Raw genomic sequence first — 27,474 nt, 5'->3', positions numbered from 1 at the left:
AAATATGATTCTATAAAAAATATTTTATTTATTTGTTTTTAGAGAGATTGGAAGGGAGGGAGGGAGAAAGAGAGGGAGAGAAACATCAATGTGTGGTTGCCTCTTGGTGCCCCCACCAGGGACCTGGCCCGCAACCCAGCCATGTCCCCTGAATGGAAATGAAACCAGAGACCCTTTGGTTCGCAGGCTGGCGCTCAATCCATTGAGCCACCAGCCAGGGCAAAAATACGACTTTTTCTATCATGTGGAAAATCCTTAGAATTTTTTTCATTGGGAACCCTCGTATATATATATAGATGAGAACTGCTATCCTGAGAATTCTCTAATTTTTACGGATGTGGAAACTGAAGCCTAGAGAGTCTTAAATTATTTGCTTAAGGTCAAATAGTTTGTAAGTGACTAAACTAGATTTGAATTATCTAGACTTCAAAGTTTGTGGCCTTTCCACTGTATTTACTGCTTTCCTTGGTTTCTCTTAACATAATCTGTCCAAGCTCTGTTAGCAGTCAGTTTAGCTAAACTTTTCTTTTATCTGAGGGTTCCAAGCCTCATGATAAGCATCACATGACCTAGTCTCCTTGACTCCTCCAGTGGACGCTATTCCTGAGCCCACCTAGGGCCTGTGTGCAAAATTTTCAATGTACAGTGTATGTAAGTTTATTTTATTTATTTCAGAAACCTCTAGTATTCAAAATAAAATGTTAATCTAGGTTCATGGTTAAAAGAAAGTGGGTATCAACTAGTAACCACAGTTACATATATCTGTGTATTCTTCCAAAAACTGTTCATATGTAGATAAGCACACATTGATAGGTCCAGTTTGTCTAGCCTTTTCTCTCTTTTTTTGGTATGTACGTAAAATTCTGTAACTTTTTTAAAAATGAGATACTCTTGATATGGTAGCGTAAGTGTAGGGATAGACATCACAATAGAGTGGATAAAAAATGTTCTCTCTTAATGACCCAGTTCCCCTGTGAGCCTTAAGTTTAATTGTACTGGTATGTTGTCTACTCGTTAACATTAATAATGTAGCAAAAGAGAATAACTTTTAAGCAATTTAATATTGTTTCACTTAGTGTACCAGGTTCTTTAGAAAGCTAAAAAGTTGTTAGTTTGTTTTCCTGCTCCCCACCCTCCTTTTAAACCAGTTCTAAAATCATTCTGGCTCCTGGTTACCAACAGCCACCTTCTTCAGTAATTATATTTTAATATTTTGGGCTTCGATTGACTTTTTATAATTTACCTGTTCCTCTTTTTTATTTATAAATCCTCACCTGAGGTTGTGTTTTTTTAGAGAGAGAAACTTGGATCGGTTGCCTCCAGTATGCACCTCAACTGGGAATTGAACCAGCAACCTTTTGGTGCATAGATCACTGCTCCAAACAATTGAGCCACCTGGCCAGGGCTGTTTTTCTTATTTTTCTTGCCCTCTCAAAAAGCATTTACTTGACTCTTGATTTTAAGAAACATTTATGTGTATGTGAGAGGGAAGCCAGAGGTTGGGGGAGAGTAGGAGCACACTGATAGTGTTTATAGTGGTCTAGTCCTAAATTGGGTGGTGTTTATCATTATACTTTATAACTTAAATTTATGTAACATTTTATATGGATTAAATGTTAAAATATAATTAAGATAAAGATTATTTTAAAAGAATGAATGGGACAGGGCAGGAGCAATGGGGCACAATTTTGTCCTATACTCCAAAATACCCGTTATTCCATGGAGTATGTAGTTGGTTTTAAAAAAAAAAATTGAATTCTTTTTTTATACAATAGGGAAAGAATAGGGTTTTTTTCCTTTTAAATAAATGATACTGGGACAACTAACTGCATAATTTTCCATACTGAAGAAATGAAGTGCCACTCCTACCTTATATCATACAAATATTAACTGTAAATGGTAAAAGATCTAAATGTAAGAGCTAAAACTGTAAAACTCTTAGAAGCAAACATAGGGATATATCGTTATAACCTTGAGTTAGGCATTGGTTTCTTAGATGGTGCACCAAAAGCAAAAGTACAGAAAAATTAGGTAAATTGGACTTTATAAAAATTAAACCCTTTTATTCTTCAAAGAGCACAATCAAGAAAGTGAAAACACAATCCATAGAATGGGAGAAAAATTTAGCAAATAATGTATCTGATAAGGGACTTGTATCTAGAACATTTAAAGAACTAGTAATAAAAAGACAGATAATCCAATTTTTTAAATGGGCAAAGTATCTGAATAGACATTTCTCCAAAGAAGACATGTAAATGGAAAATAAGCACCTGAAAAGATGCTCAACATCATTAGTCATTAAGGGAAGTGCACATCAAAACCACAATGGGATACCACTTTACACCCACTAGGACGCCTGTAATCAAAAAGATGGACAATAACAAGTGTTCATGAGAGTATGGAGAAATTGGAACTTTCATATGTAATATATTGCTGATAAGAATGTAAAGTGATACGGCCTTTTTGGAAAATAGTTTTGCAGTTTCTCAAAAAGTTAAACATAGAGTTATAATGTGACCCAGCAGTTATATTCCAAGCTACGTACCCAGGAGAATTGACAACATGTTCAACACAAATACTTGTGCACAAATGTTCATAGCAGTATTACATTTTTATAGCCAAAAAATGGAAATAGTCTAAGCTGTTGAGTGGATAAACAGAAGGTGGTATATCCATAAAATGGAATATTATTAGTCCATAAAAAGAAATGAAGTTGTGATATATGCTACAACATGAATGAAACTTGAAAAACACAATGCTAAGTGAAAGAAATTAGACTCAAAGGCTCCATATTGTATGAGTTTTTTAAATGGAATGTTCAGATTAGGCAAACCCATGGAGACTGAAAGTAGATTAGTGCTTGCCAGGGCTGGGGGAGAGGAGAATGAGTAACAACTACCAGTGGGTGGAGTTTCTTTTTGGGGTGATGAACTGTTCTGGAATTAAATAGTGAGTGATAATAATTGTACAAACTTTGTGAATATACTAAAGATCTCTAAATTTTATGTATGGTATGTCAGTTATATTTCAATAAAGCTTCTCTGTTTTTCAAAGAAAGTCTTGGGAATAGAATTTCGGGACATTTTTACTATTCTTTTCTCTGTTCTTCAGAATCTACCACTGAGCATTTGGAAATTATTCCTATAGCTCTGACTGATCATATGTTTGCATTGGAAGTGAAATAAACCACTGCTTAATTTTGACCTGTGAAAGATGTAAATTTAATGTTATACATTTCTTTCTGCATAACTCATTATGATTTTTAATTCCTCTTTAGCTTATTTCAAGTCCACTTTAGCCCTTATTTATTTATTTATTTAAGGAGGGAAATGGAGGGAGAAAGAGAGAGTGGTTGCCTCTTGTGCGCCCCCTACTGGGGATCTGGCCCACAACCCAGGCATGTGCCCTAGACTGGAAATCGAACCGGTGACCTTTTGATTCGCAGGCCAGCACTCAACCACTGAGCTGCACCAGCCAGGGCTAGCCCTCTTATCTCTGGGTTTTAAGGCTGTGTAAGTAAACTTCACAAGAATGAAGGAGAAAAATTAAGACCTTCACATTTGTAAAACAAACAGAACATATTTTGAGAAAAGTTGCTGTGAATCTCCTTCCCTTATTTAATCAGTTTATGGCTGTGATACCTAGTTAATATATTGAGAGCAAACTTAGAGGCAGGAGATTGGTCGAATAAGGCTTTTTTTTAAGCCTTAGTATTCTGATTGCCTCTTTCATCCTCTAGAAATTGAACTTTGTATGACCTTTGAATTGTCAGAATTTGAAAAAAGAACTAATACAAATGCAGAACTCATTTAAAAATTCATTAGTTAGAATTTATTAGAATTCGTTGGAATTATTAAAATCTATTCAAATAATTCATGAAAAGTTATTAAAAATAATAAGTATACTTTGTGACTTGCCATATACTGACTTTTGCTTTCAGTTGAATTGTCAATTTAATCTGGGCCTAGAAATCCACTTTTAAAATTTTATTTTTAGAGATAGGGGTGGCAGGGAGAAGGAAAGGGAGAGAAACATTCATGTGTGAAAGGAACATCCATCACTTGCCTCTTGTACACCCCGAAGCTGGGGACCTGGCCAGCAACCCAGGCATGTGCCCTGACTGGGAATTAAACTGGCAACCTTTTGGTTTGCAGGACAAGGCCTTATCCTCTGAGCCACCAGTCAGGGCGAAATCTACCTTTTTGTCTGCACTATATTTTTGGAAAAGTCCTGACAGTCTACCAAAGTCAAACATGACCCTAAAATCCTTGTGCTGACATTCTTTATAGTAGTAGAGTTTGTGCAGATTTTATGGGAACCCTGCCTGTCTTTTGAAACTTGCAAATGCTGGTTAATTTCACATAAATGCAAAACATTCCCTTCCTGTATTTAGTTGGAATGTAGAGTTCAGTGATTATCTTAAGAAGTTTTAGACTTAGATAAATAACAGATAACTTATTTTCTTTTACCCTAGCATTGAAGTTAATAAATAGAAAATACATGTTTTTGTTTAGTCACTGTTTTTCAACCATAAATTGTAAAGGGGTAAAAGAGATAGATGAGGAACCTATAGATTAAAAGAGGTAAGGCTTATTATATATTTAACTTTATTGAGTATAATTGACAAATATAATTGCAACATATAAAATGTGTATCGTGGTGCTTTGATATACACTGTGAAAGGATTCACACTATCTAGTTAATACATCTGTCACCTCATATATTTATCTTTTGGTGGAGGGGAGTGAAAACATTTAAGTTTTCTCTTAGCAAATTTCAATTATATGAGACAGTGTTATCAACTATAGTCAGAATTATTATTTTTTAGAGTGATAATGGTGTTGATATTTGCTCTTCTTAAGTTATCTTTTACAGATATATACTGAAATATTTATAGGTGAAATTATATGATTTAGAACTTGTATGGGCACTGGTAAGTGGGTAGTAGGTATTACATGAAACAAGATTGGCTGATGGTTGAAACTTGGTATGGTACATAGGATTCATTATAGCATTTTATATATGTATATATGTGTATGTATTATTTATTTGTTTAAGGAGGGAAATGGAGGGAGAGGTGTATATATGTGTATACATGTGTATATATATATATATGTATACATATATATTAACTTCTTAATCAAACATTTAAATTTAAAATACACAGTCAATAACTTATCAGTATACTTAGCAGAGACAGAACTTGTTGGAATGATTTGTTTATCTGTCACCCTCCATAATCACTAGTCTGCTGGCCTACTAACTGTCAGGGTCTAGTCCACTGATAGGCTCTCAATTTCTGGGAGAGTATGGGACAAGCCGATATTGGCCCATTAATAGCCACCTATATACCCAGTCTGCTGGTCTTGCTTTGTAACTGCAGTGCCTCCATTTGTCTAGTAGAACATAGAATTCAGAGAAGTCCAACTCATTCTGGGGATTTGAGGTAAAATGTTGAGGCAGGATTTTGCTTTAACCTTTGATTTAGGTGTATTGGCTCCCTGAAATTTTCTGTCTGGTTTTGGAATATTTATAAATTAGGAAATGTAGTATTGAGGATTTTTTAGCCAAACAGTACATAGAGGAAAAACATTTTTTTCTCATAAATGAAAAAGAATTAAAAATATTTCAACAACAGCCTACTTTATTGGTATTTATTAGTATTTATTCACAAATGAACAATTATCTTCTCAAGTCATATCATTTTTACTTTATGTTGTTTAGTTTTTGACCAAGTCTTTTCTTTATCAGTCTTGATGACATGGAGAGAAGAGAGCCTATCCAGCTCTGTGTCCCCATACCTAAAAGACTGTAGTTGTTGAGAGTGTTTTGCATTTCTGAGATTTGACTTCAGTTCTTATTTATTTATTTATGGAGAGGGGAAGGGAAGGAGATAGGGAGAGAAACATCACTGTGTGGTTGCCTCTCACAAACCCCCTACTGGGGACCTGGCCCAGGCATGTGCCCTGACTGGGAATCGAACCGGGAACCCTTAGATTTGCAGACCAGCACTCAATCCACTGAGCCACACCAGCCAGGGCTAAGATTTGACTTACTAAGAAGAGATGCCATTCTTTAAATGCTGCGTACTTGCTGAATTAATGTTTGTTCATGAATATTCCTCATGTAAAAAGATTAAGGGGGGTTAGCAGCAAATTACATTCTGACAAAATAGATTTTACCTAGTAAAAATATGTTCTTGTTTGTTTGTTTGTTTGTTTGTTTTAGAAAAACATGTTACTTTGTAAGAAAAAGAAACTTAATGTTACTTTGTTTTGCTGATTTGGTATGGGGAGATAATGTGTGGTCACTTAAATAATGAGTCAAAGTGATAGATGTGTAGAAGTCTTAATATGTTAAGACATCCCTAGTAAAGATATGTAGGGGAGATGTTAGTGGACCTTCCCTACCTACCTGTTTTTCTGTTAGTTGTAGATTTGGGTGAAGCTTAAATTTTTGGTGAGTTTGGTGACATTAAACCTGAGGTGAGTGACAGTCTTGGATATTTTCATATCTGGGACACCATTTCTTATCTAAGATCATGTTTCTTATAAAATGTGTGTTTGTTTTCTATTGCATTCACTTTTTCCCCTCCCTTTTACTCTTTAGCTGGCAATTCTTTGGTTCAACAAGGTGGACAGCCGCTCATCCTGACCCAGAATCCAGCCCCAGGTCTGGGCACAATGGTTAGTCAACCAGTTTTGAGGCCTGTCCAGGTCATGCAGAATGCCAATCATGTGACTAGTTCCCCTGTGGCCTCACAACCAATATTCATCACTACACAGGTGAGTAGGACTCTGAATGCTGGGACTAGTAAAGAGGAGAGAAAAACTGAACCTTTGGGGGCTCTAACTTAGTCTTCAGTATCACTAGAGATGATTCTAAGTCCAGTCTTTTGACCTGGCTTTCTCATTTGCTGTTTTGTAATTTGATGCTGACTTTTGTAGAAAGCCTAACATAGTTTACAGCTGGGTAGTTTCCTCTTCATACCCCTTAGAGGGCTGTTAAGTGATATGAGGTCTGGGCAGAAATTAGTGGGAAAGTTTGGATTCAGAAGCCTTAACACTTGGCCCTGAAGGCTTCTTGGTCTTTGCTGTTTTTCTTAAAACTGGGTATGTTGACTTTTGGACATCTGTGTGTGAAATTGGTGAAATACAGGCACATATTTGGAAGGGAAGAAAAGATGACTTACTTGATCTATAATGTGAATTGGAGTTGAAAGCCTAATGCTGAATGTGGGATGTAAAGGCAAATGCTTCTCTTTGCCTGTGACTTCAGAGTGACAAACTCTTCTCTCAGAAATGTGCCAGAGATGTATGGCCTTTGAAGTGGACTTCGGGAATAATATCTTACAATTGTCTGTATGTTGAATCACTCTAGTGAATACTGTTGATGTCATTTTTCCCCCTTGTATGCCTTCAGCAGTTTAGGGGCCAGTCTTTGCTTGAGTTTTTTTAAGCTGAGATTTTTCTTAAGACAGGAAGTAGGTTTAATTTTTGCTTATATGTACCAAAGCTTATTTTTGAATTTTGATATTTTGTCACTCAAAAGTTAGCCAAAATTCCTAAATTTCTCCATGTCAGTCATTTAAAACTCTTAACTGTAGAGAGAGGAACCATTAGGTAGGAGTGTGGGAATTTTTTGGATGTAGGCCTTACTGCAGTCTCTACTAGTGTTAGCTGATCTCCATGTTAAAGATCATTTTGCTTTTTAATGCAGGGATTTCCTGTAAGAAATGTCCGGCCTGTACAAAATGCAATGAATCAGGTTGGGATTGTGCTGAACGTACAGCAAGGCCAAACGGTTAGACCAATTACACTAGTCCCAGGTAAGGAAAAATGTCTCTCCATGTGGAATAAACTCGCATCCTGAATATTTGTTTTTACTGTCTCAATAGGTCATTTAAAAAGTGTATTTAAGGAAAATCTAAAATATAAAAATCATATTGATTTAAGCCCTTTTTTTTGAAAACTCTTTCTAACCTTTGGCCGGGTTGGTGGTTTTATTTTTCTTTTTACTTTTTACCACCCTTCATGAAGCAGTAAAACAGGATTTAAATAGTCAATTTTGTGTTTCTCATGTTTTAGTCAGTTAGGAAGTTTGTTCTCCCGAAGGATTATTATTAACACAAACTCCCACATTTTATATTGCTTATAATTCTACTCATATACATGGTGAGATTATAAACTTTATTTTGATTTAATTTTATAGTATAGATTTTTGGATATTAATTAAACAAATGGCATGCCCTTTGAGGATAAATATTGCTGATGACTAGTTAGTTTTTGTTTTTTTTTTTTCAAGAAACTGAAGTGCAGGATAATTTTTAAAATCTTGTAGTCTACCCCCCCACCCAGTTCTTTATTTAGTGGCTAACTTAACTATAATTCAGGCCAAAAAGGAATATCTTAGTTGAGTTGTTGTTAAGGGTATCTCTGCAGCCTGTTTAAGTTTTTGTTGTTGTTCTTGGAGCCCACGGGATGTTTTTGGCCTTTGGTCTGTTGAACTTATCCTATCTAGTTCTAATATTTCTTAAATATATGTCAGTGGCATTGTCTATAGCTGAGCCAGGAAACTCATCTTTGGGACACCCTGGTGGAGTGGCACAGTCAGTCTTCTGTTTGAGTTTATTTGCAAGAATGGAAGACTCTTTTAGTATTCTGAGAAAGATTACTTTTTTTCAGGACCACGTCTGCCCTCTGGGCCTATATTTACCCATACTGCCTCCTACTTTATACCCATTCTTTCTCTGCCAAGTTTGACCTTTCTCTTTCAAGGTCAAACACCTCATCATATTTTTAGAATGGAAAAGCCATGTGGTAAGGTGTTTGGGGAGGAATTGATGGGAATCTTCTTTCTTCAGTTTAATGTTTTATGGGCTAATTATTTAGGTTGATTTCTTTGATCAGCTTGCATGCCTATTACTTTCTTAGATATTAGAATCTATGCTATTCTTGGTAACCTATGATGGTCACCAATCAGTTTGGGGAAATAATCTCTTCCTATTTCAGTATTTTCAGTAAAGATAGGGGCAGTGTATTTATTATAGGTGAGCTTATTGACTGAGATTTGGTACTTTTCTTTGTCTTTCTTCTGAAGCCCCAGGTACTCAGTTTGTTAAGCCAACAGTTGGAGTCCCACAGGTGTTCTCTCAGATGACCCCAGTGAGGCCAGGCTCCACAATGCCTGTGCGGCCCACCACCAACACCTTCACCACCGTCATCCCAGCCACTCTCACCATCCGAAGCACTGTCCCACAATCCCAGTCCCAGCAGACCAAGTCCACCCCCAGCACTTCCACTACTCCCACCACCACACAGCCGACCTCCTTGGGACAACTAGCTGTTCAGCCTCCGGGCCAAGCCAACCAGACCTCAAATCCCAAGCTAGGTGAGACTTGGGAAGAGGAGCTGGCAGAGCGGGACGGGGTGGTGGGTGGAGAACAGATGATTATCACTTGGCCAACATAGCTCCCTCCTTCCCCTCTCCACCTGCAGTGAGCATTACCAGCTTTGTCACTGTGAAGCGACCTGGGGTTACAGGTGAAAATAGCAATGAAGTGGCCAAACTGGTGAATACCCTTAACACCATCCCTTCCCTGGGCCAGAGTCCCGGGCCAGTGGTGGTATCCAACAACAGCTCTTCCCATGGCTCTCAGAGAACCAGCGGACCTGAGTCTTCAATGAAAGGTACAATAACCTGAAGGACTCTGAGCAGCCAATCATTCAAAAACATTAATATATGTTGTATCAGAATTCTATACTATGAAGTAGAGAAATAAAATAGAATATAGTTGCTACAGTCTGTTCTCGCAGAAGCCTCAGTATAGTAAAGGGGATAGCCACTTGTCAAAAGTATAACTGAATCATCGACAAAGAATTTTGTGATGATACTTTACAGACTAGTGAGACGGATTGATCATGTATAGGTGGTACAATCAAAAGATGGCTTCATGGAGGAGATGGATTTCTGAACAAGGTTTTAAAGTGAGGACTTGGTACAGAGGTTTTCACGTACAGAAGGATATGATCATGAGGGTTTTCAAGGGTCTAGATCAGAGGTCAGCAGTCCTTTTTTACAAGAGACCAGATAGTAAATATACTAGGCCTTATGCACAATATGGTCTATATTACAACTACTGAACTCTCCCATGGTGGTGCAAAAGCAGCCACAGACAGTATGTAAATGAATGAGCGTGACTGTGCTCCACCAGAACTATTTATGGACTCTCATTTTTGAATTTCATATAATTTTCATGTACCCAAAGATCTTATTCATCTTTTGCTTTTATTTCAACCATGTAAAAATGTAAAAACCTGCAACAAATGGTGTTGGGAAAAACGAATGTCTACGAGCAAAAAAAAAAGAAGTTGGACCCTTACCATATATAAAAATTAACTCAGTAAATAAAAGACCTAAACATAGAGCTAAAACTATAAAACTTTTAGAAGAAAACACAGGGGGAAATCTTCAAGATGTTGGATTTGGCAATGATTTCTTGCATATGACACCAAAAACACAAGCAACAAAAGAAAAAGTAGATAAGTAAGACTCCATCAAAACTAAAGTGCTTAGGGCAACAAAGGATGCCATCAACACCAAAAAGGCAAGCTACTGAATAGGAGAAAATATTTGCAAATCAAGTATCTGATAAGGGGTTAATATTCAGAATATATAAAGAACTTCTACAACTCAACAACAAAGGAACAAACAACCCAATTTAAAAATGGACAAAGGTGTTGATTAGACCTTTCTTCAAAGAAGATATACCACGCAGATGGCCATTGAACCCTGAAGCAACACTAAACATCACTAATAATTAGAGAAATATAAATGAAAACCACAATGAGATACCACTTCACACCCATTAGGATGACTGTTACCCAAAAAACAAAATTAACAAGTGTTGGTGAAGATGTGGAAAAATTGGAAACCATTGTGCATTGCTGGTGGGAATGTAAAATAGCATGATATTTTTACTACAAAAAAATAAAACCTAAAATTACCATATGATCTAGCAGTTCCACTTCTGGGTATACACCTAAAAGAATTGAAAGCATGGATGGACCCAACATTTGTACCCCCATCTTATTATTCATAATAGCCAAGAAGTGGAAGCATCTCAAATGTCCATCAACCTATGAATGAATACACAAAATGTGTGGTATATACATGTAATGGTATATTGTTCAGCTTTTCAAAGGAAGGAAGTTCTGACACATACTACAATATTCATGAACCGTGAGGACATGATGTTAAGTGAGCCAATAACGAAAGGACAAATACTGTATTATTCTACTTACGCTAGGTACCTAGAGCAGTCAGATTCACAGAGACAAAGTAGAGAATGATGTTTGCTAGGGACTAGGACGAATGGGAAATGGAGAGTTGTTTAATGGGTATAGAGTTTCATTATTCCAAGATGAAAAGACTTCTGGAGATTGCTTGCACAACATTATGAATGTACTTGTACACTTAAAATTGGTTAAGAAATAGTGTGTTATATGTATTTTACCATAATCGAAGACGAAAAGTAAAAGCCATTCTTAGCTCATGGACCAAACAGAAACTGGCAGCTGGCTGGATTTGGTCTACGAGTCATAATTTGCTAACCCTTGGCCTAGAGTAAGAAGAAGAATGGTAAAAGGAATGTCCTTCATAATGATCTCTCGTGCTTGCCTACCAGCCTTGATATATCCCTCAGAGTGTGTAACCTTCTTCCATAAGGCCAATAATAATATCCAGTATCATCTTATTAATCTTACCAATGCTTCTCACTTCTTCCAGTGACCTCTTCCATTCCTGTGTTTGATCTCCAAGATGGTGGCCGGAAAATATGTCCACGGTGTAACGCTCAATTCCGTGTAACTGAAGCTTTGAGAGGTCATATGTGTGTAAGTGATATCATGTATGATGGGGATCCAGTTTAAATAACTACCACTGTATAATTCCTGTTATATTGGAAGCTTGTGAAGCAGGGATTCTGAAATGACTTGGAAGCTTTTTAAAGTGTTGCTTTGTCATTTGGACTGTTTTAGACTAGTTACATCCTGAGGAAGGTCATAGGATATATTTAAAGATTCTCAAATAGATCAGAACCTGTGCAACTTTAACTCCTTTGTTGTGGTAGATTTTGAAACAGCACAGGACAGTTTAGACAACCTGAACTCAAACCAAGTTGGCTTCAGTTCATATTCTGCTTATGTGTCATTAATGAATCAGAGGAGTTATTAACCAGTTCCCACTTCTAACCCTGGTGTTTTTTTGGTATTTGTCCAGATGCAAAGATTGGAACTTTTTGCTGCTGGGGGGCTCAGAACCAAGTTATGCTAGTGAGTGGTTAAAGTAGCTATAAAGCAGGAAGGAGAAGTACAAGGTAATGGTGTTTGGAGTGACATGTGGCTGTAAATACATATACACTAGAAAAAGAGAGACACTTGGAAATGCTATAGAAAACTGGAGGGTGAAAGCTGGATGAAACCACCTAGAACCAAAGAAATTGAGGGGTTAGCATACCCGAGCCCCTAGGATAACCAGAATGACCAGATGTTTTCTTTCTTTATAGTACTGTTGTCCAGAAATGGTTGAATACCAGAAGAAAGGAAAGTCTCTGGATTCAGAACCCAGTGTCCCATCAGCAGCAAAGCCCTCATCGCCTGAGAAAACAGTTCCTGTTGCTTCCACACCCTCTTCAACACCAATTCCTGCTTTATCACCACCTACCAAAGTAACAGAGCCAAATGAAAATGTGGGTGATGCTGTCCAGACCAAGCTCATTATGCTAGTAGATGACTTTTACTATGGACGGGATGGTGGCAAAGTAGCCCAACTCACAAACTTTCCTAAGGTTGCCACATCTTTCCGATGCCCACATTGTACAAAAAGGCTAAAAAACAACATTCGGTGAGTGTTTTTGGTTTTTTTTTAAAGATTTTATTTATTTTTAGAGAGGGAAAGGGAAGGAGAAAGGGAGAGAAACTTCGGGGTGTGGTTGCCTCTCACGTGACCCCTACTGGGGACCTGACCCACAACCCAGGCATGTGCCCTAGACTGAGAATCAAACCTGCGACCATTCGGTTCGCAGGCCAGCACTCAATCCACTGAGCCACAGCAGCCAGTGCATTTGGTAAGTGTTAAAGACCCTTGAAGGTTACCTTAGACAAGACAAGACTGAAATTTTCTTATGTTTAAGATTTTTTCTTTGGAGAAATGGTCCTATTATCCAGTCTTGCTAAAGATTACCATTAAATCAATAGATAGTACTACAGAAGGTGAAATTGTGGTAATAAATAAAATATAACTAGATAGAGTAAGGGAAACCAGTGTATCTCCTTGCATAGAAGTCTTAGTTTGAAGAACCTTTTTCTACGCCAAGAGAAAGTGGAGGGAGGGGAGCAGTTAATGTCTGCTCTGTGATTCTGCTGCTACATGTCTCCAAGGCTACTGATTTTTCTGTATGTTGTCTCTACTTTCCCTTTGTGCTATACTACAGATTCATGAACCATATGAAACACCACGTAGAACTTGATCAGCAGAACGGTGAAGTGGATGGTCATACTATCTGCCAACACTGTTATCGCCAGTTTTCCACTCCCTTCCAGCTCCAGTGCCACTTGGAAAATGTTCATAGTCCCTATGAATCAACTAGTAAGTTTGGAAACTCTTCAACTCGAAGGATGTACTTAGCTCTTTATCATTGAATGGCACTAGGGGGTGCTGGTTGTATTTATATGTGGGTAACAGTGTAGAGGAAGTTGTTTGTGTATTCATAAGTCAGTTCCTTACTTCACTTGCCCTATTTTCTTTTAAGCCTGACTTATGTTCTGTTCAGCATGAATTGAGTTCAGTGCTAGATCCTGAATTTGGTTCAGGAGATACATACAGTGGATTTATCACCTAGATCCTTTTATAGAAGGAGCATCTATATTTGAACTATCATTTTAATTAGCCCCCTGATAGGTTTTATGTTGGATAGAAGACAATATTTATTATAAAGTACCTTACAATTGAGACAGTGCTTTTAAAAAATTAAGTCATTTACTTAAGACCATACACCTCAGTAAGGTGACATTGTGAGACTTTGAGCCCAGTCTTCTAGAATATATCCTGTGTCCTTCAAGAGATTTCTAGTTTTGCTGAAGACACAAAAGTTACGTAAATATAGGAAAATGTGAGAACAACCCAGCACATTTATTATAAACATAAGTGTTGTATGTTTCACCAAGAGCAGGTGAAATAGTTCAGAGAAGGAGTAAGGTTTTTGCGAGATTTCACAGAAAGTCATGTTTAAGTTTTTAGGGTCTTTAAATACAAGAAGGATTTAGATTGATGGTAAAGTACTAAGAAAAGTTTTTAGGTGACGGAAAAAAATATGACCAGAGGCGTAAAGACCAGAAATCTGCATATGATTTTGATGCTTTTGCTGCAAATTAAAAACCTCAACTAAAGTAATTAAATAATAATGGCATCTATTCTGTCATTTAATTGAGAGGGCTTCAAGCCCAGAACTTGAGCGTATTGCTTCTCAACATTTCTCTGGTCTCTGGCTGTGTTAGTCTCAGGCGTTACGTTCAGACACAAAGTCATGCAGATGAAGAAGAGGCCGTACTTTCCTGTGTCTTTTCTGAATTTGTTTCTTACAAGGCAGAATTGCTTTCCCTTTATACCTCCTTGGCCTTGGTCATATTTGCATGGGGAATGGGATTGCATGAGTGGCTTAGACTAGTACTGTTCAAAGAAGAAAATGAGCTAGAAAGTGAGCTAAACATGTAATTTAAATTTTTTAGTAGTTATTTAAAATGAAGTTTTAGAAAGCTGAAATTAATTTTAATAGTATATTTAACTCCTATGCAAAATGTAGTTACTGGAGCACGTATTCACAATTTTTAAATTAATGAGATATTTAACTTTTTTCCCATAAAAAAGATTTTTAATATTGTGATAACTGCATGGTGACAGAAGATTGCTAGACTTAGTGTGGTGATGACATTGTAAGATACATAACTGTTGAATCACTATATTGTACACCTGAAACTAATATTGTATACCAAATCTATTTAAATTTTTTAAAGTGAAAAACAGATTTTAAAAAATTCTGGTATATATATTACACTCACAGCAAATCTCAGTTTGGGCTTACCACATTTCAGATGTCCACAAGCCACATGTCACTGGTGGTTACCATATTGGACAATGAAACTTTAATCATTTGCGAGTAGAGTGGATATTGAAATCAACCATCATATCACTATGCTGTAGTGGCAGAGTAGCCATTTTGGTCTAGATTAGGACCCCAAATTCCTCACTGTCAGTGATAGGAAGCTTGGAAAACTCATTTGCACCTCCAGTGAAAATATCTCACTCATTTTTATACAGAATCTGGTCAGTGGGTTTTTGTTAGTCCATTTGTGTATGTATGGACTGTGCATAGGAAAGATAAGCAGAAGTTTTTCCTTTATGGAAAGAGGAAACAATACAGAAACTCATTGGTCTTTTTCTGTTGGATTACTACTCTGTTACCCCTGACTTAGGAAAAAAATATTTCACTTTTACTTTCTGGTGTTTTTTAATTAAATTATAGATATAATTATATTTTGTTCCTACATACTTCAGTATATGTCTCTAAAAGTGACATTTTTCTCTAAATAACCAGAGTTCCTTTGTCAAGACCTGACAAATTTAATCATAAATTAATCTCTAATATCTAGTCCTTTTTCAGATTTCCTGAATTGTCCCCAAAACATCAATGGATGAAATATATTTAATTAGAGTGACAATGTAATCTTAATAGCATTGTGCTTTTCTTCATAATGTTCAAGGGCAGTAAACTGAGGAAGAAGAGGTAGGGTTGAGGAGGGAATGCTTCAGGGGTCTTAATAACCAAGTTCAGGTGTTGGGAGGATGCTGTATGGAAAAAAAGACTTAATTACTTGATGAAATCTTGCAATACATGGAATGATGAGGTTGGATGAGCCTTAGAAAGGCATAAGGAGATCTATCCTTCCATAATTTGGAAAATAGGAGGCAGACGCAGTTAGTAATTAATACTTATTCTCTCGAGGTAAGAGACTGGTTAGGTGTTAAGATGGTAAGGTTAATGCTGCTGGGGAGGTACAGTGTTAGGATAGTCACTTTGGAAAATCAGTTCTCCCTCTTGAATATTTTCCATACCAGCTTCTTCCCGTCGAACAGATGTGAAAGGTTACTAGAGATCTCTTAAATCCACTGATGTCTTAGGTTCCTACCTCACTGATTTTCTTGATATAAGATAATACATATAAATCTTAGCTTGGTATTTATGATTAAAAATTGCTTGATATTATTATTTTGCATGTTGTGTGACAGCCGTAACAATAGAGCTGATATGTAGGTTGTAGGAAAAACCTTCAAGGTTGAATGAGATTGCTCTGGGAAAGCATAAAGAGTAAGAAAGGGTTGGACAAAAGGTTGCAAAACACCAATGCTTCAAGTTTTTCTAGAAAAGAAAAAACTAACGAAGTTGAACGAATGGAATTAAGAGGTAAGGCGGACAAAACGAGAAAATATTGTCATGCCCCTAGTAAATTTTTCCCAGACGTGTCATGCACTTCTCTACCTCCATGTCTTTGCTCCTGTTCTTCTCTTGGCTCTTCTGCCTGCGAACTCCCATTCTTCTTTCAAGATTCAGCTTATATAGCTTACAGCTTTTCCTCCTTCCTCTAAGTGCAGAGTATTTTATTTTTGTATGTATGTGTCCCTATAGCACCTAATGTACCTTCAGGCAGTGGTTCTATATGGGTTGCAGACCCGTTTGAGAATAAACACAAAACTTGCGAATCCTCTTTCTAGAAAAATAGACAGTTTTCTTCTTTTGCAAATAATTTCAGAGGATACTTGGATTTCCTGAGACCTCTTTCCTGGATCTCAGAGGAAAAAACCCTGGGCTTTTCTGCATGTTTGTTTTACTTTAAAGAATTAACCTCACTCATCTTTTTGGGGGGTATGGGTGGGGGCCAGGGTTGGACATTGTCCAGTAAATGCTTCAATCTTCAAATTTATAGTTTCTATACTTGCAAAAACGTGAAAATAATTTCAGTGGCAATAAGAAAAATATAAATAACCACCAATGTTTTGCTTCTATAATTCAAAATATGGAGCAATTAAAATTTTTACCAAAAATTCAGAATTATAACCTTACAGGCTGCAATCGACAAAACGGGCAGTTTTAAAATTGCTATCTCAAGTTTGTTAGTACTGTCATAACAGTACTGTAACGAGGCAAGAACTTCTGTTCATGATTCTCAGTTTTTTGAGGACAAATTCATTTTTTTTTAATTTAATTTAAATTAATTTATTTTTAAAAATTTATTGTTGTTCAAATACAGTTTTCTGCCTTTTCCCCCCACCCAAGCCCAATCCCCAGCCTTCCCTACCTCCCTCCCGTTTCCATCCTCCCCCCAGCCCCAACAATATTGTCCATGTGTTGAGGACAAATTCTTATTGGAATTCATTTAAGATGTTCAATGCGTTTAAGAACGCTTATTAAATTACTCATGTGAGATAATCATTGTCTATCCTTGAACAAAAGAATGAAGTAATGCAGTATTTTGAAAGAATCGATTTGGTAATGACATGGAAAAAATAGATATTGTATGTGTTGGCAAAATAGAAGGAGTTCGAATTCACCTGATTAGCAGAAGGAAATTGTGTGGGCTTCTGTCAAGATTTTGCCTGTGAGATTGGAGAAGTGACACTTCCTAGATGCATTTTGAAATAATGGTGACAGAACACAGGGCTATGGATTCAGAGATAGTGCCCAAGTTTTGAGTTTAGGAAGAGGTGGGGGAGTGAGAATGAAAACAGTGGGAAGCAGGATGCTGCTGCTTTAAGTTATAATTGATGGTAGACTGTCCAATTAAAATGGCCTTGTGGATAATTCAAAATCTAGAATGGAGCTTTGGTAAGAAGTCTGAGCTAGAGACAAGGTTAGTTCTTATCAGCAACAGAGATAAAAAGGCAGAACCATTTTAAAGAAAGGGACTAAATGATTTTCTAACTATGGAAAATGAAGATATGGAACTCAGAAAACACAACGAGTCAGCGGGACCTGTCTTATTTTCTGGTGGATTTACTGATTACTTTTCTTCTTACAGCCAAGTGCAAGATCTGTGAGTGGGCATTTGAGAGTGAGCCACTGTTTCTCCAGCACATGAAGGATACTCATAAGCCTGGAGAGATGCCTTATGTTTGCCAGGTATTACCTTTTTCTCTAGAGAGCTTTAGCCGTTTTGCTCTCAGGCTGAACACAAAGAATCCACTCGTGACCATTGCTGAGAACCTACTGCACGCATGCAGTTGTAGGAGCACTGAGGAGATACAGAAGAAATAGTAAACACAGGTCCTGTTTTTAGGATTCTCCATGTAGGAGAAAAACATGAAGTTACAGACACATGTACTGAGTGAGTGTCTGTGTCTTGAACTTGCCCTTTGGAGATGGACAGAGAAAACTTTGTTCCTCTCATCCTCTTATCCAAAAAACATGAATTGTTCTCAGACTGTCCTTTCCCACTTTTATCTTAATTCACAGCGGAATTTATCACAAACGTAGCCCTGTATTACAAGGTCAGAAGAATGATTTGATATATATATTTAAGAAATTTTGTTTTCATATTTTAATATTTTTGTTGCTATCTCCTTTTTGAGACCTCAGCTGTTTGCTCACTCTGAGCAACTTTCCCTCTTATGTGACTCAGGTGTGTCAGTATCGCTCCTCGCTCTACTCTGAGGTAGATGTCCATTTTCGGATGATCCACGAGGATACTCGGCATCTGCTGTGCCCATACTGCCTAAAGGTCTTCAAAAATGGCAACGCATTCCAACAGCATTACATGAGGCACCAGGTACCAGGCGCTAAGCAGTCACCTTTTCTTATTTTGAAATTTATGAATGCTGGGGCCAGGGCTGAGCTAGGGAAGTAATTTTGATAGAGAAGAATTTACAGGGTCTGGCACAAATAATGCCCCTTTTATATTACAAAACCTTACAAAGTCATGAGCATGTGATTCTGTAACTTGACACTCACACTAACACACCATATGACATTTTAGGTGAAACATTCAAATTAAAACTATAAATTATTACACCCATAGCATTACCCTACCAACCACACTCAAGCAGGCATTACTTCTGCTGGACCTTGTACATGTGTTTGCCAAAGTTTACTGCATTTTGATTATATACATTACACTAGGCTTAGGTGCTAAGAGATTTACTGGCAGACAAGACAACTACACAGTACGATAAAGCATGAAGAGTGTCGTGTTGGGGGAATACAGAACATAGAAAAAGCACATACCTATTCAGAGAACCTCCTAAGGCTTCCAAGAAGAGAAGTGTTCAAGACCTTAAGGGATGAGTAAGGATGAGCCAAGCAAAGTGGAGTAAAACAGTGTGCTTGAAGGCACCGAGCGAGAGTGTGGAGGTTCAGGGAACTGAAAGAAGCTCACTGTAAAGTGTAAGTCCAGGGGGAGGTTAGCAGATAGAGAACAGATCATGGCGAGTCTTGGAAGCCATGAAAAGGCAATTCAACATTATAATAAGTCACTGGGAAGCCATTAAAGGGGTTTTTAAGTCCTGGAGTGATGTGTTCAAATTTGTTTTTAGTTATGATTACACTGGCAGCATGAAAGAGAGTAGATTGAAAAAGATGAAGACTAGATGTAGGGAGACTAGCCAAAGGCTTTTTCAGTTTAGGTGAGAGACGATAGTGGCTATTGGCTTTTGAAATGAAGAAAAAGAAGATAGAATTGAAAAATATTGACAAGGTAAGTGATGTTTATGATTTTAGAGATTTATGATTTAGGGATGGTAGTAAGGGAGTAGCAAGTTGAGACTAGTGCCTAAGAATCTGTCTTAGGCAATTGAACGAATGGTGGAACTATTTACTGGTGAAAGTAAAATTGGGGAAAGGATATAAATTTGAGTATTCTGAGTTAGCAGTATCTGTGACATCATGTAGTCATCTGTTAAACTGGTAGTTGGATGTGCAGACCTGGGAGAAAAGCCTGGGTTGTGGAAAAGGTACCTAATAGTCATCATTCTGTAAATGCGGTGGATTTTAGACCTTTGTCATCCCAACCACCACCCCCATCTGAGAATAAGATGAAGGTTTAGGGCCCTCAAAGTCCTGATCCCCAAGCCTGGACCATTGTCCTAGTAGGAAACCCAGAAGATTCTTGGTGTCAAGGAACCTGGGAGAAGGAGAAAGTATATTTCGAGAAAAAGGGTGTGATCAAATGTTGCAGGAAGCTATCAAGCAAAAGAGAAACTTAGAGGCTGACCTTTAACTGAAGCCATTTGGTTGGTTAGTAAGGTGGAAGTCAAATTTCAGCAGGACAAATGAATGAGAGCTAAGGAAATGGAGACAACTTCTTTAAAGAAGTTTGCTTAGGAAGGAAGGCAAGGACTGAGGGTGGTGGATCCAGGGGAAGACGTAGCAAGGGAGAATTTGTTACTGTGTGTGTTTTTAAGATGGAATACATGTGACTTTGTTGAAAAATGCTACAAGAAAGGAGATAGTAGAGGAGAGTGAAGATACATAGAGGCCACAAAATGGAGAACAAGATAGGTGCACCTATGCTTAATGTTCACATGTGTGCAGAATGCCCACACTCTCACTTGTAAACACCTCTCGGACTCACACACTCATTGCACAGTAGTGACTGCTGAAAATCCACCACAGATTTGTTTTCAAATAGCAGCATGGAGATTGGTCACTTGCAACTCAGCCGAGACTATACAGCCTTCTATCCTAGGGGAGAATATCATAGGCATGCTTCCTTTTTGTTGAAGGACTTTAATACACAGTAGTCTGACCCCTCAAAATGGTCTGACTCACAGGGAAGCATATCTGTATAGATGGATGTTTTAAGAGGAAAAAGCGCAAGGTGTGGAAAAGTACTGTCATTTCTGTTGTCAGAGAAAGGAGAAGCAGGCAGGTGACAGTGGAGAGGTATCCGCTCATGACATGGTTATGTGCACAGACTGTCCCTGAGAGAAACCCGAGAAACTGGTAACAAGTTGTTTTTATGGAAAGGTACTGGAGATCAGAGTTGAAGACAAACTTAAAATATGACGGTGTACAGAATAAAAAGTATAATTTATTTTTACCATGTACATTTTATTGCATTTAAAAAATACAGAAGAACAATTTCCAGAAGTAGATAGCACTGACTGCCTTGTAAAGATAAAGTACGAGCAAGTAAAGCTTGAGTCTCTCAATCCAGATTACTAAAGCAAGTCAGGAAGAGATGATTTGAAGACCTAGTCATCCTGGCTTAGTGTCCACCTTTCTTTGGAGACTGGGAGGTGATGAATCTCAGTGGGAGATTTTTGCTGTTGTGTTGTGTATTTTCTTACTCTGAAATTATCAACAGAAAGATGGGAAGAATGGTATGATTGGCACTGATCTGCCTTCTCCTCAGGGAGGAAAAAGATTCTCTTTTTTTCCCCCCCTTCAGAAAAGGAACGTTTATCATTGCAACAAATGTCGGCTGCAGTTTCTCTTTGCCAAGGACAAAATTGAACACAAGCTTCAGCACCATAAAACCTTTCGTAAGCCCAAGCAGCTGGAAGGTTTGAAACCAGGCACCAAGGTAAAGGGTTTGTCAGCATTTCCTTTACAGATCCAGGAGAGGACTAGAGGTTTTCAGTGTCTGATGTCTAATTGATTCTTCCCTCGATCCACAGGTGACAATCCGGGCTTCCCGAGGGCAGCCACGAACTGTTCCAATCGCCTCCGGTGAAGCACCTCCCAGTACCTTGCAGGAGGCAGGACCACTGACCTCATCAACCGACCCTCTGCCAGTCTTCCTTTATCCCCCTGTTCAGCGTAACATCCAGAAGAGAGCTGTTAGGAAAATGTCAGTGCCTTCTTCTAGAGGCCAGGGGCTTGGTGGGCATGACCATTCCTCCTACCAGTGTAATCTGGTTGCTCCCTTCTTTTTGGTCATCACTCGAGGACATGCTTTTAGAGAGAATGAAAGGGAGGGAGGCTGAGAGGGAAGAAACACTGATGTGAGAGGGAAACATCAATCAGATGCTTCTTGTTTGTGTCCCAACTGGGGACTGAACGTGCAATCTAGGCATGTGCCCTGATTAGGAATTGAACCCATGACCTTTTGGTTTACGGGACAATGCTCCAACCAGATGAAAGACACCAACCATTGCTAATCTGGTAGCCTTTTAGCAGGATCTGTTGTCTAAGCTCCCTATAGTTTGGGGAGCCCAGGGGCAGTTAAGTAAATCTTTCTTGTTTCTTGACAGGAGTGTCATGGGCCGGCAGACATGCCTGGAGTGCAGCTTTGAGATCCCAGATTTCCCCAATCATTTTCCTACTTACGTTCACTGCTCTCTGTGTCGCTACAGCACCTGCTGTTCTCGAGCCTACGCCAACCACATGATCAAGTAAGTCATGCTAGAACCACTGTTTCTCTCTGGGAGTTGAGATTCTCCAGAACTCTTTTTATTCTCTCCCCTGTTTATAGTATGTTTTCTCTTTCAACTCTTAGAGCTGTTTGGTTCATCTCTCTGAGCAGAGTAAGAGGCCAACGTATGTTCATTTGGCTTTGATGGGCTGTGTTCTGATTTTGTGGAATCTTCTACTCGAAGTGTGGTTCAAGGATGAGCAGCACTACATGGAAGCTTCTTAGAACTTCAGCCTCTGCCCCTGCCCCCCCAGGCCTTCTCAATTGCAGTGTGCATTTTCATAGATCCCTCTCCCTCACTGTGATTCATATGCATATTAATAAAAATACTTATATGATAGGAAAACTGGCATGGGTTGAGGTTTGGATGGATCGACTAGGGGTCTTTTTTTTTGGGGTCGTAGTCCGTGACTGGTGATCTCTGGTTTAGCCAACAGAACCCTGTAACTCATACCACTTATTCTTTGTCTTTTCAGCAATCATGTTCCACGGAAGAGCCCCAAGTATTTGGCTTTGTTTAAAAATTCTGTGAGGTAAGGAAAAACTTACTGGTGGTCTCTGAATTTTTCAGTTTTACATTAGATCCTTTTAACTGTTTTGGGGTGGGTATGTGAATTAATTTGGGAGAGATAAGAAAGTACGCTCCTTTATTAAGGCCTCAAAGCTTAATTCTCTGTAGTTCACTGCTATATCTGACTTCTGTGTTCTTGGCTCTTTCTTAGTGGAATCAAGCTGGCCTGCACTTCTTGTACCTTTATTACCTCTGTGGGAGATGCCATGGCCAAGCATTTGGTATTCAACCCCTCTCACAGATCCAGCAGCATTCTGCCACGAGGTAAGTAGGAAATATCGGAAATATCAGGGTTAGCAGGACTAGAAGAAGAAACGTAAGGATACAGGTGATGTTACCTGAGTCATAAGCATCCATCCCAGGAGTTAACTCCTCACTGTTGTGATGTGCTCCACAGAATTGGAAGCATTTTAACCTGAAATTACATAAGACTTTAGTTGGTAGTAGGTTTCCTTTTTTGGTTAAAATCTCAAGACAGTCTTTAGAAGCTTGTTCCTTCACTGAGTTAACTTTTTTTTGTCTCATTTTCCATAGCACTCACTTGGACATCTCACTCAAGGTAACAGAAACTCACTTTATGGTTTAATTTCTTATTTTGCAGTGTGTTTGGTCATTGTTATTATTATTATTACTGTTACTTTGTTTTTCTGGTTTAACTGAGGTTTTTCTTCTTCTCTGCTAACCCTTTAGGCATAGCCAGCCTCGTGACAGAGTGCATGACCGGAACTTGAAGAATATGTACCCTCCTCCATCCTTACCCTCTAATAAAGCTGCCACTGTGAAATCTGGGGGGGCCACCCCAACTGAGCCTGAAGAGCTACCAACGCCCACGGCCCAGGCACTCCCATCACCAGCTTCAACTGCAACCCCACCACCAACCCCCACTCACCCTGAGCCATTAGCCCTCCCACCCTTGGCTACAGAGGGGGCTGAATGTCTGAATGTTGACGAGCAGGATGAAGGGAGCCCAGTCACCCAGGAACCTGAGCCAGCCTCAGGGGGTGGGAGTAGCAGTGCAATTGGCAAGAAGGAGCAGCTGTCTGTGAAGAAGCTTCGAGTGGTACTGTTTGCCCTCTGCTGTAATACAGAACAGGCAGCTGAACACTTCCGAAACCCCCAGCGACGCATTCGCCGTTGGCTTCGTCGCTTCCAGGCCTCCCAGGGGGAGAATCTGGAGGGCAAATACCTGAGCTTCGAGGCAGAAGAGAAACTGGCTGAGTGGGTGCTTACCCAACGAGAGCAACAGCTACCTGTAAATGAGGAGACCTTGTTCCAGAAGGCCACCAAAATAGGACGTTCTTTGGAGGGGGGGTTTAAGATCTCTTATGAGTGGGCTGTGCGTTTCATGCTGCGGCACCACCTGACTCCCCATGCCCGGCGTGCCGTGGCCCACACCCTACCTAAGGACGTGGCAGAGAATGCAGGACTCTTCATTGAATTTGTACAACGGCAGATTCACAACCAGGACTTACCGTTGTCTATGATTGTGGCCATTGATGAGGTCTCCTTGTTTCTGGACACAGAGGTTTTAAGCAGTGATGACCGAAAGGAGAATGCCCTGCAGACAGTGGGCACAGGGGAACCTTGGTGTGATGTGGTGCTGGCCATTCTGGCAGATGGCACTGTCCTTCCCACCCTGGTTTTCTACCGAGGACAAATGGATCAGCCTGCTAATATGCCAGACTCTATATTGCTAGAGGCAAAGGAAAGTGGCTACAGTGATGATGAGATCATGGAACTGTGGTCAACTCGAGTGTGGCAGAAGCACACCGCTTGCCAGCGCAGCAAAGGCATGCTTGTGATGGACTGTCATCGCACCCACTTGTCAGAAGAGGTGCTGGCTATGCTTAGTGCCTCTAGCACTTTGCCTGCAGTGGTTCCAGCAGGCTGTAGCTCCAAAATTCAGCCGTTAGACGTATGCATCAAACGAACGGTCAAGAACTTCCTGCACAAAAAGTGGAAGGAGCAGGCTCGGGAAATGGCAGATAGTGCATGTGATTCTGATGTCTTGCTGCAACTGGTGGTGGTCTGGCTGGCTGAGGTGTTGGCTGTGATTGGGGACAGTCCAGAGCTGGTTCAGCGGTCCTTCCTTGTGGCTAGTGTTCTGCCTGGTCCTGATGGCAACATAAACTCACCTACAAGAAATGCTGACATGCAGGAGGAGCTAATTGCCTCCCTGGAGGAGCAACTGAAGCTGAGTGGGGAACAGTCTGAGGAGCACTCGGCTTCTACTCCACGACCCAGGTCATCTCCTGAAGAGACAACTGAGCCTGAAAGCCTTCACCAGCTCTTTGAGGGTGAAAGCGAGACCGAGTCCTTCTATGGCTTTGAGGAAGCTGACCTAGATCTGATGGAGATTTGAGTGTGGGGCTCCTGAGGGGCGGGGTGGGGAGTGTGAGGGAGGGTAGAGGGGTTAGGGAAAAGGGGGTATACCAGGTGGAGTATTTGGTTTATATTTTTTAATTTTATGCCACCACTGGCCCCGATGTTGACTTTTAACTTCCCTGTGGATTTGTGGATTATTAGGAAAACCAATAGTGATCACGTCTGAGCCGAGGAGCTGTCATTCACTTATGCTAAAAACAGGTTTTTGTGACTTTTTTTTAAAATTTAAATCACTGTGTTTGGTATTTTTCTGACAAAATCAAGAAAAGAAAAAAAATCTTTCGTGGACAGATGTTAACTATTTTTGTTTCCCCTTTACCTCAATTGTGTCATAGTGCATCTGGGTTTGTTTGTTTCACTGTGTGGCCAATGTCTTTGGGCATGATGCTATCCGACCATTGTCAATGTGAGAACATTTCTGAAGATGGGAGAGAAAAATATGTAGCTCACAAACTGGTTTATTATATATATGGATAAAAAACTTTTTTCATTGTGGTCTTAACACTTTTATATAAAAATGAAAATGGAAAAAACAACCCACTGAACTCTCTCTTCCTTCTCCTTTCTTACCTTCCCTCTCCAGAGAAGTTGGTTTCTACAGCAACCCGATATAAAATTGTGGCTTTAAAAATGCATGAAACCACCTTTCATCATCCAGAATGATGAATAGATTTCTTTCCTCACCACCCTCCCTTCAACAAAAATACGAGAAAATATTCTTTGCACTTGTGATCCTTGGCCCTTTTCCCTTTCTCACACCATCACCCTGGACAAAGGATCACACATGTCATTAACAAGCAAAGAGGTATTGAGGTGATCACAGTCTCAGGGTGGAAGCCATTCCCAGTGTGGGGGTCTTAATCCTGCAGAGCCCCAGGGCCTGTCCCTGCTTTGTTGAACTTCATTTTGTTAAGTGGACAGCCTGCCTGTTCAAGAGACCACACGTTCTACAGCCAGGAGCTAATTGTGCAAGAAGTTAAATATTGAACTTTAAGAAGAAAATAACCACTTGTTGAAATCCTGCTTACCCTGTGGCTTTCTCCTATTTCTCTTAATGCGTAGAGAAGAATCTGATTTGAAGAAGGAATACATGGGGGTGTGCACAAAGGAAAAGACACGAATCTTTATTTTTCACTGCCAGTCTCAAGGAAAGAAAATTTTTTTCTACAATTTGCATGAGGGGTTTTTTAAAAATTGTATGTACTCATGGTTATAAACTGAATTGTACTGTAACAGAAAAGGAGCAAAAATCTTAAGTCCATCTTTCCCACGGTGACACCATTCTCTCCATCCTGAGTCTTTGAGCAACATTTCCTTCCTATGAGCCAAGGAGGCAACCTGCACAGGCTTGTAAATCGTTCGTCTTTAAAATGTACATAAGTGGAACATTTAATAAAGTGAAGGGAAATCAGTTTATAAACAATGTTTCCCCTTCCCCTAGGTGACCCTATTTTAATAGGCTTTCACGGACTGGCATATGCTTAAGATGTGATGGGCCTTGTGGTACAAGTGTGATGTTTGTTACCACCTGTTTCTCCTCACCCCAGTTTTTTCTGGTGTTTTTTTTTGTTTTTTTGTTTTTTTTTTTTAAAACCCCAGAACACTATAACATAGTGAACTGGAGGGTCCCTCCCATAAACAGCTTGGCCATCTTTGGAACCTGTGGCATCTGAAAAAAAAAAAACTGAGGATCCTTTTGGGCTTCTCTTCCCCAAGCTTTTTGCCTGATGCCATTTTTGATAGAATATGGACTTTCAAGTCAATCCTTTGCCTTTCAGAAAGATCAAGAACTGGTCAACTCTATCTACAACAACTTAATTCTTCCCTTGGGTAGTCTCCACAGCAGCCCAGCCTTAGCAGAGCAGGGTTCCTGGCCTCTGCACACTGTGTGACTTTCATGATGGGTAATTTTTGTGAGACCATAATACCAACTGTGGGTCAGCTGGGTTTTGGCCAGGAAGTTATCTTTGTGGATTCCAACCGCATGGCTTAGTAGTAGAAGGACTTTTTTTAAAAAACAATTCAGTTTAATCAATAAAGTATTTATTGACTACT

General features: G+C 39.2%; 1 protein-coding gene across 4 annotated transcripts in view; it reads left to right on the top strand.

Moving 5' to 3' along the window:
- POGZ (pogo transposable element derived with ZNF domain) overlaps positions 1 to 26,817 on the top strand; it is a 49,175-nt gene extending 22,358 nt beyond the window's left edge. Inside the window, exons 1-17 of one of the 4 annotated variants that reach the window (XM_024572950.4) lie at positions 6,466 to 6,485; positions 6,610 to 6,785; positions 7,720 to 7,828; positions 9,100 to 9,390; positions 9,471 to 9,689; positions 11,788 to 11,894; positions 12,566 to 12,903; positions 13,493 to 13,647; positions 18,132 to 18,232; positions 18,732 to 18,878; positions 21,498 to 21,632; positions 21,727 to 21,899; positions 22,303 to 22,443; positions 22,940 to 22,996; positions 23,186 to 23,298; positions 23,569 to 23,593; positions 23,725 to 26,817. In XM_024572950.4, the coding sequence (XP_024428718.1) occupies positions 6,684 to 6,785; positions 7,720 to 7,828; positions 9,100 to 9,390; positions 9,471 to 9,689; positions 11,788 to 11,894; positions 12,566 to 12,903; positions 13,493 to 13,647; positions 18,132 to 18,232; positions 18,732 to 18,878; positions 21,498 to 21,632; positions 21,727 to 21,899; positions 22,303 to 22,443; positions 22,940 to 22,996; positions 23,186 to 23,298; positions 23,569 to 23,593; positions 23,725 to 25,396 (3,885 nt within the window). In that variant the 5' untranslated portion in view covers positions 6,466 to 6,485; positions 6,610 to 6,683 and the 3' untranslated portion in view covers positions 25,397 to 26,817. Of the gene's footprint in view, positions 1 to 6,465; positions 6,486 to 6,609; positions 6,786 to 7,719; positions 7,829 to 9,099; positions 9,391 to 9,470; positions 9,690 to 11,787; positions 11,895 to 12,565; positions 12,904 to 13,492; positions 13,648 to 18,131; positions 18,233 to 18,731; positions 18,879 to 21,497; positions 21,633 to 21,726; positions 21,900 to 22,302; positions 22,444 to 22,939; positions 22,997 to 23,185; positions 23,299 to 23,568; positions 23,594 to 23,724 lie in introns of those variants that run through there. The other 3 variants (XM_024572918.4, XM_024572928.4, XM_024572939.4) reach the window with 3 other exon arrangements.
- The last annotated feature ends 657 nt before the right edge of the window (positions 26,818 to 27,474 follow it).

The sequence above is a fragment of the Desmodus rotundus genome, chromosome 12 (genome assembly GCF_022682495.2).
Source record: "Desmodus rotundus isolate HL8 chromosome 12, HLdesRot8A.1, whole genome shotgun sequence".
NCBI lineage: Eukaryota > Metazoa > Chordata > Mammalia > Chiroptera > Phyllostomidae > Desmodus > Desmodus rotundus.
Note: the sequence above shows the minus strand (reverse complement) of the source record. Positions and strands in the feature narration are given on the sequence as shown.